Source organism: Athene noctua, chromosome 3 (assembly GCF_965140245.1).
Source record: "Athene noctua chromosome 3, bAthNoc1.hap1.1, whole genome shotgun sequence".
In the NCBI taxonomy this organism is placed as follows: Eukaryota; Metazoa; Chordata; class Aves; order Strigiformes; family Strigidae; genus Athene; species Athene noctua.
The window spans coordinates 77,895,785-77,909,682 of record NC_134039.1 but is presented as its reverse complement, the minus strand read 5'-3'; the positions used below and the strand labels follow the sequence as shown (position 1 = coordinate 77,909,682).

General features: G+C 37.9%; 1 protein-coding gene across 11 annotated transcripts in view; it reads left to right on the top strand.

Moving 5' to 3' along the window:
* The window catches only part of PCLO (piccolo presynaptic cytomatrix protein), a 393,494-nt gene that overhangs the window by 258,561 nt on the left and 121,035 nt on the right, over nt 1-13,898 (top strand). For all 11 annotated transcript variants that reach the window (XM_074903436.1, XM_074903431.1, XM_074903430.1 and 8 more), the window contains one exon: nt 11,692-11,817. In XM_074903436.1, the coding sequence (XP_074759537.1) occupies nt 11,692-11,817 (126 nt within the window). The remainder of the gene's footprint in view (nt 1-11,691; nt 11,818-13,898) is intronic.

Here is a 13,898-nt window from a genome sequence, read left to right as displayed (position 1 = left end):
ATATCAGCATCATGATTACTGGAGGATTAATGCAAAGTAAAGGCGAGGAATGTGTTTCTTCCTTCCTTCTTAGCGTAACTGTATGTTGGACAAGTCTACACAACATCCTGGACAAGGCTTTTAGGGTGTAATAATCATCACTGTTACTCATTGAACATAGTAAATTTTGTCCAAATTTATTAACATAAGAACAGTCTTACTAGGGCAGACTTAAGGTTTGTTTAGCCCTTCATCATGGCTCTGACAGAAGTTATTTAAGTATATAAGGCCAGAGTAAACACAGTGCAATATTCTCACAGCTTCCAAGAGTCTGTGGTTCAGCCACTTTGTGAAGCAGTGACTGTTTATTTGCATTTAATGGGGAACTACACTTTTCCTAGAGGCTACTGTTTATAAATTGTATTATGTTTTGCTTATGCATATCTTTACGCATTACATGTTTTTATATATATATTTACATTAGATATAATGCATATGTTTATGCACATATAACTAGCATATACCTATATATCTTACATATTACAGTATATCATATCATATTTACATTAAATCTATTACTGTTTCTTAAGCATCAAAGCTGATAAGGATGTGAGAGATCAAAATTAGCATTTTAAACAAAGTTCAGGTGTCAGTGGCATCTGTTGAACCACTGGTGTCTATCAATAAACACAGTTGAATCTCAGTGCCTACAGATTTTTTTATAGATTTAAAGCTACAGTCTACCATAGATGACAGCTGAGTACTCTGATGTGACTGATCATCCAAAAAGAAGAGGCCTGTATCTTGTTTTCAAGTAGATAAGTGTTCCAAGATGCTAATTCTTAAAGCACTTTATGATCCTTCAAGATGATAACCAGTGTGCAAATCAGTATGAAGCAGATTTGCAGCTGATATAAATCAATTTTGTGCTATTAAAACAACTGAAATATATCTGAATTTCATCAGCTCAGATTCTGGGTTCAGATGTATTTTATACTTTAATTGCCAATGGCCAGGAGGTGGAATAACTAAGTAGGCTTAATTGTGTTTCTAGGAAACAACTTCATTTAAGCTAATTTCATTAGAAAGCACCAAAACAATTCTCCTGAGCACAGTTTTGAAAACATTGTACCTATCTAGACAACCAAGCTCTGATATGGATCATCATGTTACGTATTCCAGAGAATCACACAGGAATAATAATACAAATAAAAATTTACCCTGGATTTGATTATCACATTACTTTTCCTGCCGCTTTCCAAGCACCTGATCTAACTTGGTTTTGCTTTTTTTGTCATGTTTCCTTTCTGTCTGTTCTCCATACTTTCCAGATTGCTTTATCACAACTATAATATTTAAATAAATAGCTTGCGTTTCTTTACAGGACTTTTAAGTCTGAACTCACCAAAGAGAAGTCATTGTTTTTTCTGTGGCTGACAATTCTGTTTCATACAGATAGTGGAACGTGGTGTAAAATTGTAAATTGTTCCGACAGATAAGGGCCTACCAGCACCCTAGCATATGTCTCGTCTAGATAAGGATGGAGGAGGAATGGGGAGATAATGTCTAGTAAATGAAAACAAGAGAAAGGTATGCTCTGTCTTTGTTCAATCCAAATAGAGTTGGAAGACTATTGTTTGATTTGACTGATATGTTCTCATTGCTATGGCATGGTATGTTGGCACATTGCAAAATCTTTTATGCCCAATGTCTCATTTTCATTCTTTATCCTGGTGCATTTTTCTAATTGCTAGTATTGGACTTTGAACAAAAAAATGTCACCTTTGTGCTTCCTTGCTATGATTCAGCCTTCTGGGTTTGGTTTTTGTTTATTTTAAAGTATTTTTAGAAAGTGATGAAAACCATATTTGGACTTGTTTTTTTTTTTCCCTCATTGGTATATCTGTGCATTGGCCCATGGATCTGAAACAAAACACTTAATCTTTATTTTGAGGTTTAAACATATCTTCCATTTCAAGCTACGCAAAGGACGTGTGTTGTGGCCTCCTGTTATGACCTGACTGGGAGCCCAAGGGGTCTTAAAGATTTCATGATCGCCTCAGGTTAAATTAAGGTGACACAACACCAAACGACTGGTTAAAATGTTTTACTTGCTGTAGAAACAACTTAAACTTGGAAAAGTATAGTAAGCATTGTGGTGTCTTGATAAATCCATAAGAAAGGAAAGAAAGGAAAGGAAAAAGGGAAGGGAAGGGAAGGGAAGGGAAGGGAAGGGAAGGGAAGGGAAGGGAAGGGAAGGGAAGGGAAGGGAAGGGAAGGGAAGGGAAGGGAAGGGAAGGGAAGGGAAGGGAAGGGAAGACAAAGAGAGTTAAAGAATCCAGTCCCCACCCCAGGTTCCAGTGTTGTCTCAGGTCTGGTAATCTTGGGTGATGGGTGCACACACAGCAAAGTTTCCTGTTGCCTTTTAAAATTCATCTTATCAGCTGATTTGCATACTAGACAAGAGAGGCAGGTATTTCACAAAATCATTTGCATGAGAGATGAGAAAAAAGAGGAATATGGGTTCTGCACATGCATTGAGGGGGAATGGGGTGCATTAACCCTTTTGTCCCACTGAGTCAGTCAGTGGTCATGATCTCCTCCTATCACCTTTATCTTTTCCTTAGATTTTGTTTCTTGGGCAATTATCCATTCAATACCTCCATGTGGAGTCAGTTGTTCTCTCACTTATCAATCTTTTACCTCTTCTTCAAGACTATAATCATAGATAAAAGTGTAGGCATTAATCTGAACATATGGTTTTACTCAGCCTATGTCTCCCCCCTTCAAGGCTTATCTAGGGGATTGGGCTATACAGTTGCAAGGGAGTGCAGCCATGCACCCTTCAATGCACTCTGAGCTTCCCTAGACATATGCTTAATTCCTTTGACTAACCACAAAGGCCACAATTTGTCCTTGAGGCTTTCTGTGTCAGTGAATGTTTGAGGCATTAACTCCTTCAGTTCCTCACACCCTCATATGCATTTTGCAGTTCAAGCCCCTTTCAGTTTTTCCCATTTCACCTCTGTATAGTTTCAACCTCAAAGCACATAATAGCCAAAGGTGATAAAACACACATGGTTTTCCAGAAACAGAATAAATAGTGATATTCAAATACCATCTTGAAGGGCATGTTCTTAGGATCGTAGAAATCCAAGCCAGTGGTGGATTTTAGTATCTTTCTCAAAAAATCAGTCACCTAAAAGGCTATTAAAAATTGATGTATCTCTATATCTAACTGTGACAAGAGTCCAGCTGCTGCTGATGCTCATACTTAGTTTCCTATGTCAATTTGCACAAACTCGTGTGTGATCGTTGAAAATATGTTCTATGTTCTAATTGCTTCTTAACTTTCTTTGCTCATCTCATTAGACAGGCAAATGGTTTAATACTTTGAAAAATTAGCCCAGAGGAAATATTTGTTTGAGTTAGCACATGAATAGTGTTTGCACAGAGCATCTGGGTCACATGCCTCCATTCTCATGACGGTGTTGAAGTTGTTGCTACTGTATGGGACTTACCTAATAATTAAACAATATTGGTCCTCGCATTTAGTGCTGGAATTCTATTTACTTTTATAAGAAAAAGCATCCCTGGGAACTTAATTCACACCTCTGTGTGAAGGCAGGACCATCAACACCAGCAAAAGCCTGATATGTCTTCAATTCAGTTTTTCTCTGCTCTTTTTTGATTTTTTAAACTGTAACTTATGTAAGGTGTTACTGACATTTATTTGGAAAGACAAGTCTAATCATTGCTTAGATGTTGAAATAGTTCCAGGAAATCTAGACTGTTTATACTCTAATGGCTGTATTGGAGCTGCTCAGCAAAGCAATAAAAAGGCTATAAGATTTCATGAGCTTCCCTGTAACCAGAGGAAAAGCAACAGATTGGCAGCAATCGGATCTTTATCATCTCCATAATGGACAAAAAAGACCAAATTGTAATTGCAGAGCTCAGGTTAAGGTCAGCCTAATCCAGCAAAATAAATTAGAGTCTTTCTGCTGTGTTGCTACTGTGACACCATAAAATATACAAGGGGATATGATTTCATAGTGATCTGGGATACATTGAGCTACACAAGTTCAGAACAAATAAGTCTAACTGGACACAAAGTACCTAACAGTGAAATTAAGAAAAGAAAATGATGAATTTTTAAAATACCTTTGCAGTGATGCTTGCCAAGTCACCACTGACAGAATTTATTAGTGTCAAGGTGTTGGTCACTACTCAAATATACATATAATATAGATGTAATATATATGTAATTAATATGCATCACTGAAATAGTTTGTGATGTCTGGAAGGATATGAAATGACCGGTGAAATGTCCTTTTGAAAGTTACAAAATAGGTTAATTGACAAAAACTAAAAAAGCTGTTGGCCATTCAATTTTATTAATATTTTCTCTAAGTATGAATTTCTCTCAAATATAACTCTTCATTTATTAGATACCTGAAATAGAGTAGAGTAGAATAGAATAGAATAGAATAGAATAGAATAGAATAGAATAGAATAGAATAGAATAGAATTCAATACAGATTCACAGAATCATAGAATCACAGAATCACAATATCAACGAGGTTGGAAAGGACCTTGAAGATCATCTAGTCCAACTGTACACCCAGCACTAACAGTTCCCAACTACACCAGATCCCTCAGCACTATGTCAACCCGACTCTTAAACACCTCCAGGGATGGGGACGCCACTACCTCCCTGGGCAGCCCATTCCAACGCCCAACAGCCCCTTCTGGAAAGAAATGCTTCCTAATATCCAGTCTAAACCTTCCCTGGTGCAACTTGAGGCCATTCCCTCTTGTCCTATCGCTTGTTACTTGGTTAAAGAGACTCATCCCCAGCTCTCTGCAGCCTCCTTTCAGGGAGCTGTAGAGGGCGATGAGGTCTCCCCTCAGCCTCCTCTTCTCCAGACTAAACCCCCCCAGTTCCCTCAGCCGCTCCCCGTACAACCTGTGCTCCAGACCCTGCACCAGCTCCGTTGCCCTTCTCTGGACACGCTCAAGTCATTCAATGTCCTTTTTGTAGTGAGGGGCCCAAAACTGAACACAGGAATCGAGGGGCGGCCTCACCAGTGCCGAGTACAGGGCTCAGATCCCTTCCCTGTCCCTGCTGGCCACGCTATTGCTGACACAAGCCAGGATGCCATTGGCCTTCTTGGCCCCCTGGGCACACTGCTGGCTCCTGTCCAGCTGGCTGTCAATCACCCCCCCAGGTCCCTCTCTGACTGGCAGCTCTCCAGCCACTCCTCCCCAGGCCTGTAGCACTGCTGGGGGTTGTTGTGGCCCAAGGGCAGCCCCCGGCATTTGGCCTTATTGAAACTCCTCCAGTTGGCCTCAGCCCATGTCTCCAGCCTGTCCAGGTCTCTCTGCAGAGCCTCCCTACCCTCGAGCAGATCAACACTCCCACCCAACTGGGTGTCACCTGCAAACTGACTGAGGGTGCCCTCGATCCCCTCGTCTGGATCATCCATAATGATGTTAAACAGGAGTGGCCCCAACACCGAGCCCTGGGGGACACCACTCGTGACCGGCCACCAACTGGATTTAACTCCGTTCACCACAACTCTTTGGGCCCGGCCGTCCAGACAGTTTTTTACCCAGCAAAGCGTGTGCCCATCCAGGCCATGAGCAGCCAGTTTAGCCAGCAGAATGCTGTGGGAAATGGTGTCAAAGGCCTTACTAATGTGAAGGTAGCAGCCATACAATACAATATTACTATTGGAAGGGACCTACAGTGATCATCTAGTCCAACTACCTGACCAGTTCAGAACTGACCAAAAGATAATGTTATTAAGGACATTGTCCAAGTGCTTCTTAAACACTGACAGGCTTGAGGCATTGATCACCTCCCTCAGAAGCCTGTTCCAGTGTTTGACCACCCTCTCAGTAAAAAAATGCTTCCTAATGTCCAGTACAAACCTCCCCTGGCAGAGCTTTGAATCATTCCCATGAGTCCTCTCACTGGATAGCAAGGAGAAGAGCTCAACACCTCCTTCTCCACTTCCCCTTCTCAGGAAGCTTCCTTTTCTCCAAACTTGACAATCCCAAAGTCCTCAGCTGCTTCTCATAGGACATGCCTTCCAGCCCTTTCACCAGGTTTGTTGCGCTCCTCTAGAGGCATTCAGGGACCTTCACATCATTCTTAAATTTCAAGGTGAAGCTGTTCCAATGCTGAATACAGTGGGGTCTCACCTCTTTGGACCTGCTGGTTGTACTGTGTTTGATGCCCCTCAGGAGGTGGTTTGCCCTCTTGGCTGCCAGGGCTCACTCCTGCCTCATATTGAGCCTGCTGTCAATAAGCCCCCCCAGATTCCTTTCTTTCAGGGCCACTCCTCTCCCAATTTATACTTGTGCCCAGAATTAATCTGTCCTAGGTACAGGATCCAGCATTTGGATTTGTTAAATTTCATCTCATTAATGATTGCCCAATGCTCCAGTCTATATATTTCCCTCTGCAAGGCATCATGGCCCTCAAGGGAGTCAACAGCACCTCCTAGTTTGTATTTATCAACAAACTTGATAACAGTGCATTCAACTCCTGCATCCAGATCATTGATAAATGTATAGAACAGAACTGGCCCTAGAATCGATCCCCAAGGAACACTACCGATGACCGGTTGCCAGCCAGATGTAGCCCCATTCACTACAACCCTTGAGCTCTGTCTTTTAGCCAGTTGACCCAGCAGTCCATGAACCTGCTTACCCCACAATTGGACAACTTGTCCAGGAGGACGCTGTGAGGGACAGTATCAAAAGTCTTACTAAAATCTAGACAAAATACATCCACCACCTTCCCTTCATCCACTGGGCAGGTGATTTAAAGCTTCTAAGTTTGTATTTTCAGCTATGGCTCAAAGCCAACTGTAATGATTTAGTATCCATATTTGTTTATCAAAGTATAAAACCAGTTTGGTTGTGTGATCTATCTTGTTAAAGTTTAGCATTAGGCTTTTTGGGTTGTGGGGGTTTTGGGGAGCTGTTTTGCTTAGCGTGCTGCATCTTAAGGCTTGTTAAGATTTTATAGGAGAGTAGGATCACGGCCTTGAGAAATCAGTAAAACCAGTTGCAATAAATTAACAGTCTCCTAGCTTTGAATCATCCTAAAAAGGACTGGATCTTAAATGCATAAAATTCGCTTTGACGAGATGTTTTCCTGAAGATATTTTCCACAGAAATCAATACTTAGAGTTCTGAATGTTGCCCTCTCTCATTCAAAGGACAGTGATTTATTTTCTGATGGTTAACTAATCCTGTGTCTTCTAAAAAAGAAAACAGTAGTTCATTAATCTGAAAATCCTAATATGAATGTCTGGTTATATCAAAATAGTCTGAGAGAAGGCAATTAAGACGCAAAAATATAAAATAAAATCAAAAACCAACTGAAAAAGCATATGATTTATAGTATTCTTAAATTATCTGCATTCTGGGTGCTAAATTGGTCAACACTGGAAACAGAAGTAGTAAACTCAGAATTTTCAATAGATACATTATAAACAGGTTTGAAATCCCATCTTCACATGAGAAAACACAGCAACATCCAAGCAATATTTCTTTGTTAGCCAGAACAGAGCACTTAAAGTTCAGTGGGCAAAAAGTAACTAACTTATTCATTCTGACTGCCAGGATTTCAATGTTTTGTAATTTAAGTTAAAATATTTCTTCTAGTAACATTTTTACAACATAGTAATAATAGAATACAATTTTCTAATTTAGTGCAAACAAATGAAATTAAATGAAATACCCCCTGATTTGTCCAGCAACAAGAACTTGTGCGAACACAAACATAGACCCTGCCCTGTGATTGTCGCTTAGCAAGCATGATCCTACTTAATACAGTATGTCAGTCATACATTTGACTCTAAAACCTGCAAATATAAAATCACATGCATTTCCAAAGTGTCTAGGAATAAAAATCTTTGCATAAAAGCATGGAAAATAATTGATTTTATTATCAGTAATATGGACAAACACCTCAGATTTGCAAAATCAGAACCAATGTCAGCCATGATTTTCAAAGCTCTCTGGCACAGGTATCCATAGAATTTCTTCTGAAGTCAAGTGTCTTGTACACTTATTTCTATGGCAGATCACCTCTCTCATTCTGTTATAATTAAGCTATCGAGGTAGAGATAGGTATAGGTAGGTATATCATGACAAAATTCTGACCCTGTAAAGTTACTTCCCTAATATGATGAAAAGCGTCCAGTCTTACTGATCTGTTGACAAGTCCATGTTGACTGTGTGGGTTAAGAGTAAGTTACAGTGTACTTGTTTGCATGTGTTGTCTTCTAATAATGGTTTGTTGGATTTGCTGAACTCAGTGGTTCCCGGTCTCAAATCTGTAACATTCGACTCTTTCAATAGTGTTTGATCAGAAGTACTCTGATAAATGTGCAAAGCAGCCCTCATGAATTTCTAAGTCCTAATAATGGACTAATGTTTAAATGCTTTTATTGTGGTATGAATTCACTTTATGCAATGAGGTGCTTATTTTTTTTAAGATTGTATTTTTCAACTTTTGTAAAGGACCTTTAGACCCATCCTTAGTATGATGGGTTAGCTTTTCCCATCAAGTCAGGAAAAACAAACTTTATCAGTCTTAAATTTCAAATTTGCACTGAAATAAGGTATTTAGTTTAAAATAGCTATGCAGTTTGTTCCAATTACACTGAAAAATTATTTTCCTCAACAAAAATAATCTTAGAATTTCCCATAGGACAGTCCCAGAGTACCAATATAGCTATTGTTTAAAACACAGCATCCTTCTGTATATCAAATAATTTCTGTTACAAAACAGCCAAACATCCATATGTTTAGTTAATCAATTATCATCCATACCAAGTTTATAATTAAAGGAATATTAGCTACTGTGATGGGTATATCTTGTAGCAGAAATTTAACTATATTCCCCATGCCTGTAAGTCGCTTGGGTATTTAGGTGTTTATTTTATGGGTCCCTTTACAGGATTTTTTAGATAGTCCCCCTCAAGCTGAAATATTTATACTTTTCCAGTTCTAATTTGCTGTTAAAAGAGGGAGAAACAACTGTTCACTGGTCATGTCCAAAAAAAGGCTTAAAAATATTGACATTCTTTTGCATTATTGCATTCTTTTTCATTACATATGCATTACTTTACATTCACCAGTGTAAAGTCTTACAAGAAGCTGACTTTCTTAAAGATGTTTCTCAGGTCTTCATATTACAAAAAAAAGAAGAAAAAAAATGTAGAGAGGGGGAAAACTGGCTAAAATTATTAGCAAAAATCTCAAGGAATTTACTAGCAAATTTCATGCTATTGTCTGAGTATTCATAACTCCTACTGAAGATACTCAGACGTGCCTGCACAGCACTTCATAGAGTTTGAACTGGCAAAGTTGCACTGGACAAGAAACAAAGTAAACTTGAGAGGATGTTCTTGCCATATCAAATCTTTGCACAGTTCTAACTTACAGAGTTATTATTCATGTTGTCATCAGGTTGAGTTTACATATTCCCTAAATCTTTAAACTGGTCTGAAAATATCAAGACTAAATAAAAACACATAAGTAAAACAAAAATACAGACTCTGAAATGGGTTTATGTAACATATCTGAACTTTATCTCAAAGTTGGATATAAATATAATCTAGAGGTGATCTATGTTCAACATATGCATACAAAACTCCTACCTGTGCTCCCAGTAGTACCATACCAAAAACATTTTCTCCTATTACAAACTAAACAGGACAAGATCTGGTCTGCAAAGTGTGTTGATCATCCTTTGTAAAAACTCAAGGTCTGTCATACCATTTATCATACACTAGCCCTCAGGTATTCCCTCAATACCCCTGAAACTCATCCTTGGCCATCAGCCCACACTGAAATAATTCACTAAAAGTTCTGTGTACTAATAACACATCACCAGTGGTCATCCCATCACTGAAACCGCACCCAAATTGTGCTATGATAGGTCACAAAACATAGGCCTAATGGAAGAATACCATCTCCCTAAGATTGATCTGTATCCATCATCTGAGGTGCCACCAGCCCACGCCACTAGTTGTGTAGCTGAACTTGCACGCACCAACAACGCATACTGCCTGATTTATATAACAGTCTGTACATCTCAGTGTGTGTATGGTAATTACCATGCAGTATCTGTAAGAACAATCCTCATATATTTCCTTCTAATTCCTCACCATTAGTTTTCCTTGGTTGCTCTCACTCACTTGTTTTATTAGTCTATTAGGGGGATACACCATTTTGGTCCAGGCTTGCAGTGGCAGAATGAGCTCTTCCCATATTAAGTAATTCCTGCTAAACCACTTAAGTCATAAGTCTACTTTGACCCTCCTTACCTTTATATTGTGCTGTACAGGATCCATGCGTATATCTGGACACCAGGCATATTCCAAAATAAATGAAAATGCTTGTTTGGAAAATGTCTAATATACAATCATGAAGAAACCCGAGGCACAAAGGAATCATAAAACTAATGGAAATGGTTTTGGCCAGAGACTCAACGATGTGGCTATCTTGCTTCTAAAAAAATCAGGGCTGACTTATCAGACATTAATAGCATTATGAGGAAAAACTTTAATCTAAATTGATAAAGCTTTGCAACCAGATTGTGTAGTGAGCTTGTTATATCTGATCAGTCTAATCACTCAGTGGGTTTGGCTTATTAAATTAATAAATTAAAAATTATTTTTTTTAGCCATTACAATAAAGGTGGGAAAATCAGCCTTTATATTCCCAAATCAAAGTATGAACGATCTTATATGAATTTTTTTTCCCTTCTAAGAAGAAATTTGTATTTCTTTTAAGGGAAGTATGTTTTTTAATAGTGAGATGGCATGAAAAACTGGCAATGCATAAGATTAGCTTTATGAGACTATTTTTCAAGCTTTTGTTTTCAGTTTCACTATTACATATGTAAGGGAGATTAGGGATCTGTTTCTCTCCAGCTAAAATAAATGGAGTGATTAAAATGTTTTAATCTTTGTAATTTTTAAAAAAGAGAGAAAATATGTTAGATTTGATGATGCTTTGATTGTAGGCTTTTTCCACTTTGATAATTTGTATATCCTTTGATATAAAATATATCAATTAAATGCAAATATTTGAGAAAAATAACAGCATCTGCCAAATATAAGTTCATGGAAATGTACATGCTTTGCTTCTGGAGCTCAATGATCTTCGTCTGTCTCCATATTTATGTTGATTCTAAAAGCTCAGCTAATGTAGTTTTTCAGCTAAATTGCATGCATATTTTAGGCATATGATAAAACTATCCTTTGAGTCCACACTTCACATGGATTTCTAGCAATTTAATGCAAGTTAATTAATATAGCAAATTATGGTTTGCTTAAAACAGGTTTCCTCTGCAAATAAGCCTTTTGCAGTACAGTGAGGCTGTCAGAAGAAGGATGTATTAGTTTCAATGTAATTTTTAGTGAAACAGTTATTTGTGTTATGTCAATCATACAGTAGTTATTCAAGATCTTTTCCTTCACAGAAACACTTCTACCTAAAGTTAAGTCTTTGGGAAACTGGCAGATGGGACTGCAGTTAACCTTAAATCTTCCAACCATAGCCAGAAGTTATTGGTGACACCCTTCAGTAACCTATGCTGAGTTGTTCTCTTCCTTTCTTTCTCGTGAATTATTCATTGTTTCATCTCTGTTTAAAGTTTTATCTTTCTTTTTATTACAGGCAATGGACTGGGAATCCGAGTTGTAGGTGGCAAAGAAATTCCAGGAAGCAGTGGGGAAATTGGAGCTTACATTGCCAAGATCCTGCCTGGGGGCAATGCAGAGCAGACAGGGAAGCTGATAGAAGGTAAGATAAATGAATATGGAACCATGGGAGCATTGGGAGTTTAGTAGAACTATTTATAATATACATTTTCTCTTGCACAACATGTGTAATCTTGTGCCAGGAGTAAGGGGCATCTGAGAGCCCCTCTAAACCACAGTGAGTTGTAAAGCAGAAAAGGACTGATAGAATGTTGGTTTATGACTTCTAGAGCCAAAGAGAATTGCCACAGTGAGCGGTATTATTGCATATCTTCAGTAATACATGCCAACATACTGTCTGCACTGGGGGTAAGATAATACGGCTAGAGTCCAACTGTATATCATCAACGCATATAATGCACATGCTGTTTTGAAGATCTCTAACCTGGCTTGATCATCTTTCATTTCTTAGTTGCACAGGTAAAATAGGTCACGCATCCAGTTCTTTCTTATTTATGCGCACTATTGGTTTTTTGAAATTCCCTAAAGTCAGACTTGGCTGAATTTATCTGACCTGATTTTAGTTTTCCAGTTTAAGATAGTCATCCAACCTGCCTCAACAGGCAACAGAGGAAAAGAAGCATCTACAGAAGGGCAATTATTTCATCTACCACAGACCTCTGTTTCAAGATCTGGGAGTGTCTTCCTCATTTAGTAGACTTTAAGAAGACTGCATTAGACTACTCATCACCCTTTAGGCAACTAAAGCTAGGTGAAATGAATTTGACTTATTTAGAATTAAATTTTCTAGGATTATTACAAATGTGATAATTCTGTCTAGTATCAATTTATTTCTAGCCATGATCACATAAAGGGTCCCTTCTCTGTATAACTATTTTCTATTTTCTTTCTTCACGTGAATATCTGTATGCACCTGAAATGTCAGTTTATCCATGGACAAAACTATAATACATTTGTTTCTAATTAATTTAATTATTTTTATGTCTTTAAAAAAGGCAGATATCCATGAAAAAATAACAAAGGAAAGAAGATAAGCAGGAAGAACAATTCTCCCAGGCAGAATTCAATTCATATAAGTTTTCTGAATAGCAAATATGTAATAGCAAATAGTAAACATGCAACAAAAGTCATGATTAAATCAAAAGTACTTTCAAGAGTACTTTCAAAAGTACTTTAGAGTAGTTTAAATATTTCATGGTTATTACAAAACAGTCACCTGCATTCATCCTGATGTCTTTTACATCCTTGGTAGTTTCTTTGCCAATATTTTAATGATATACATAAAGAGGTGCACATACACTGATGCCAATGAAATGATGTATCAACAAAAATATCTTGCTTTTTTCCCTATAGAGTTGATTCTGACATTCATATTTAATTGGTAGTATCACACTCATCAGATAATAGTGTTATTTATTACACACAAATGATGAAAGAATCAACCATAGTGTCTTTCTGAAGCAAATAATAGTTTTGGTTCCCTTCATACAAAAGAGTAGTTCTTTCATAACCATGCTAGGTCATGCATGCATTGTTTCAGTATCAAGCAGGTAAAGAGGAGAATGTAGTTATTCAACATTTCCCCACAACTCAACATTTCAAAAAAGAGGAGGAGCAGTTACTGAATGGAATTATCTCCAGTCTTCCAGTTTCTCTTGTCAGGAACTTCTCTGGAAATTGAGGTTAAAAGAAGTTCTTCATTCACCATATAGGTATATTTTAGCAGTGATCAAGAATATCTTGGATTTACAATAACTACAGGAGAAGTTCAGATGTGGCAGTTTGATTTTCTGTTTGTTCACATGACGTATTTTGAAGGTTTAGTCATATTTTATAGAAGCATGAACAGGACAGTAAAATATTTATTCCTTTGTTTCATTCTCCCATCATATGATGTGTCACATAAAAGTATCCTGGCCTTGCGTATATTGACATAAATCAGCTCCGTTAAAATCACTGTACTTAATCTTTAGAATTCATCCACAAAATATCCCAGAATCTTTTACTATTGATGTGTTAAATGTTCTGTCAGAAAGACTGTCCAGGAAGGCTGAGCACTCTTTAAGAAGGAAGTGTTAATGGCTCAGGAGCAGGCGGTCCCCAGGTGCTGTAAGAGAAGCCAGAGACAGCGAAGACCACCCTGGCTGAACAGTGAGCTTTGGC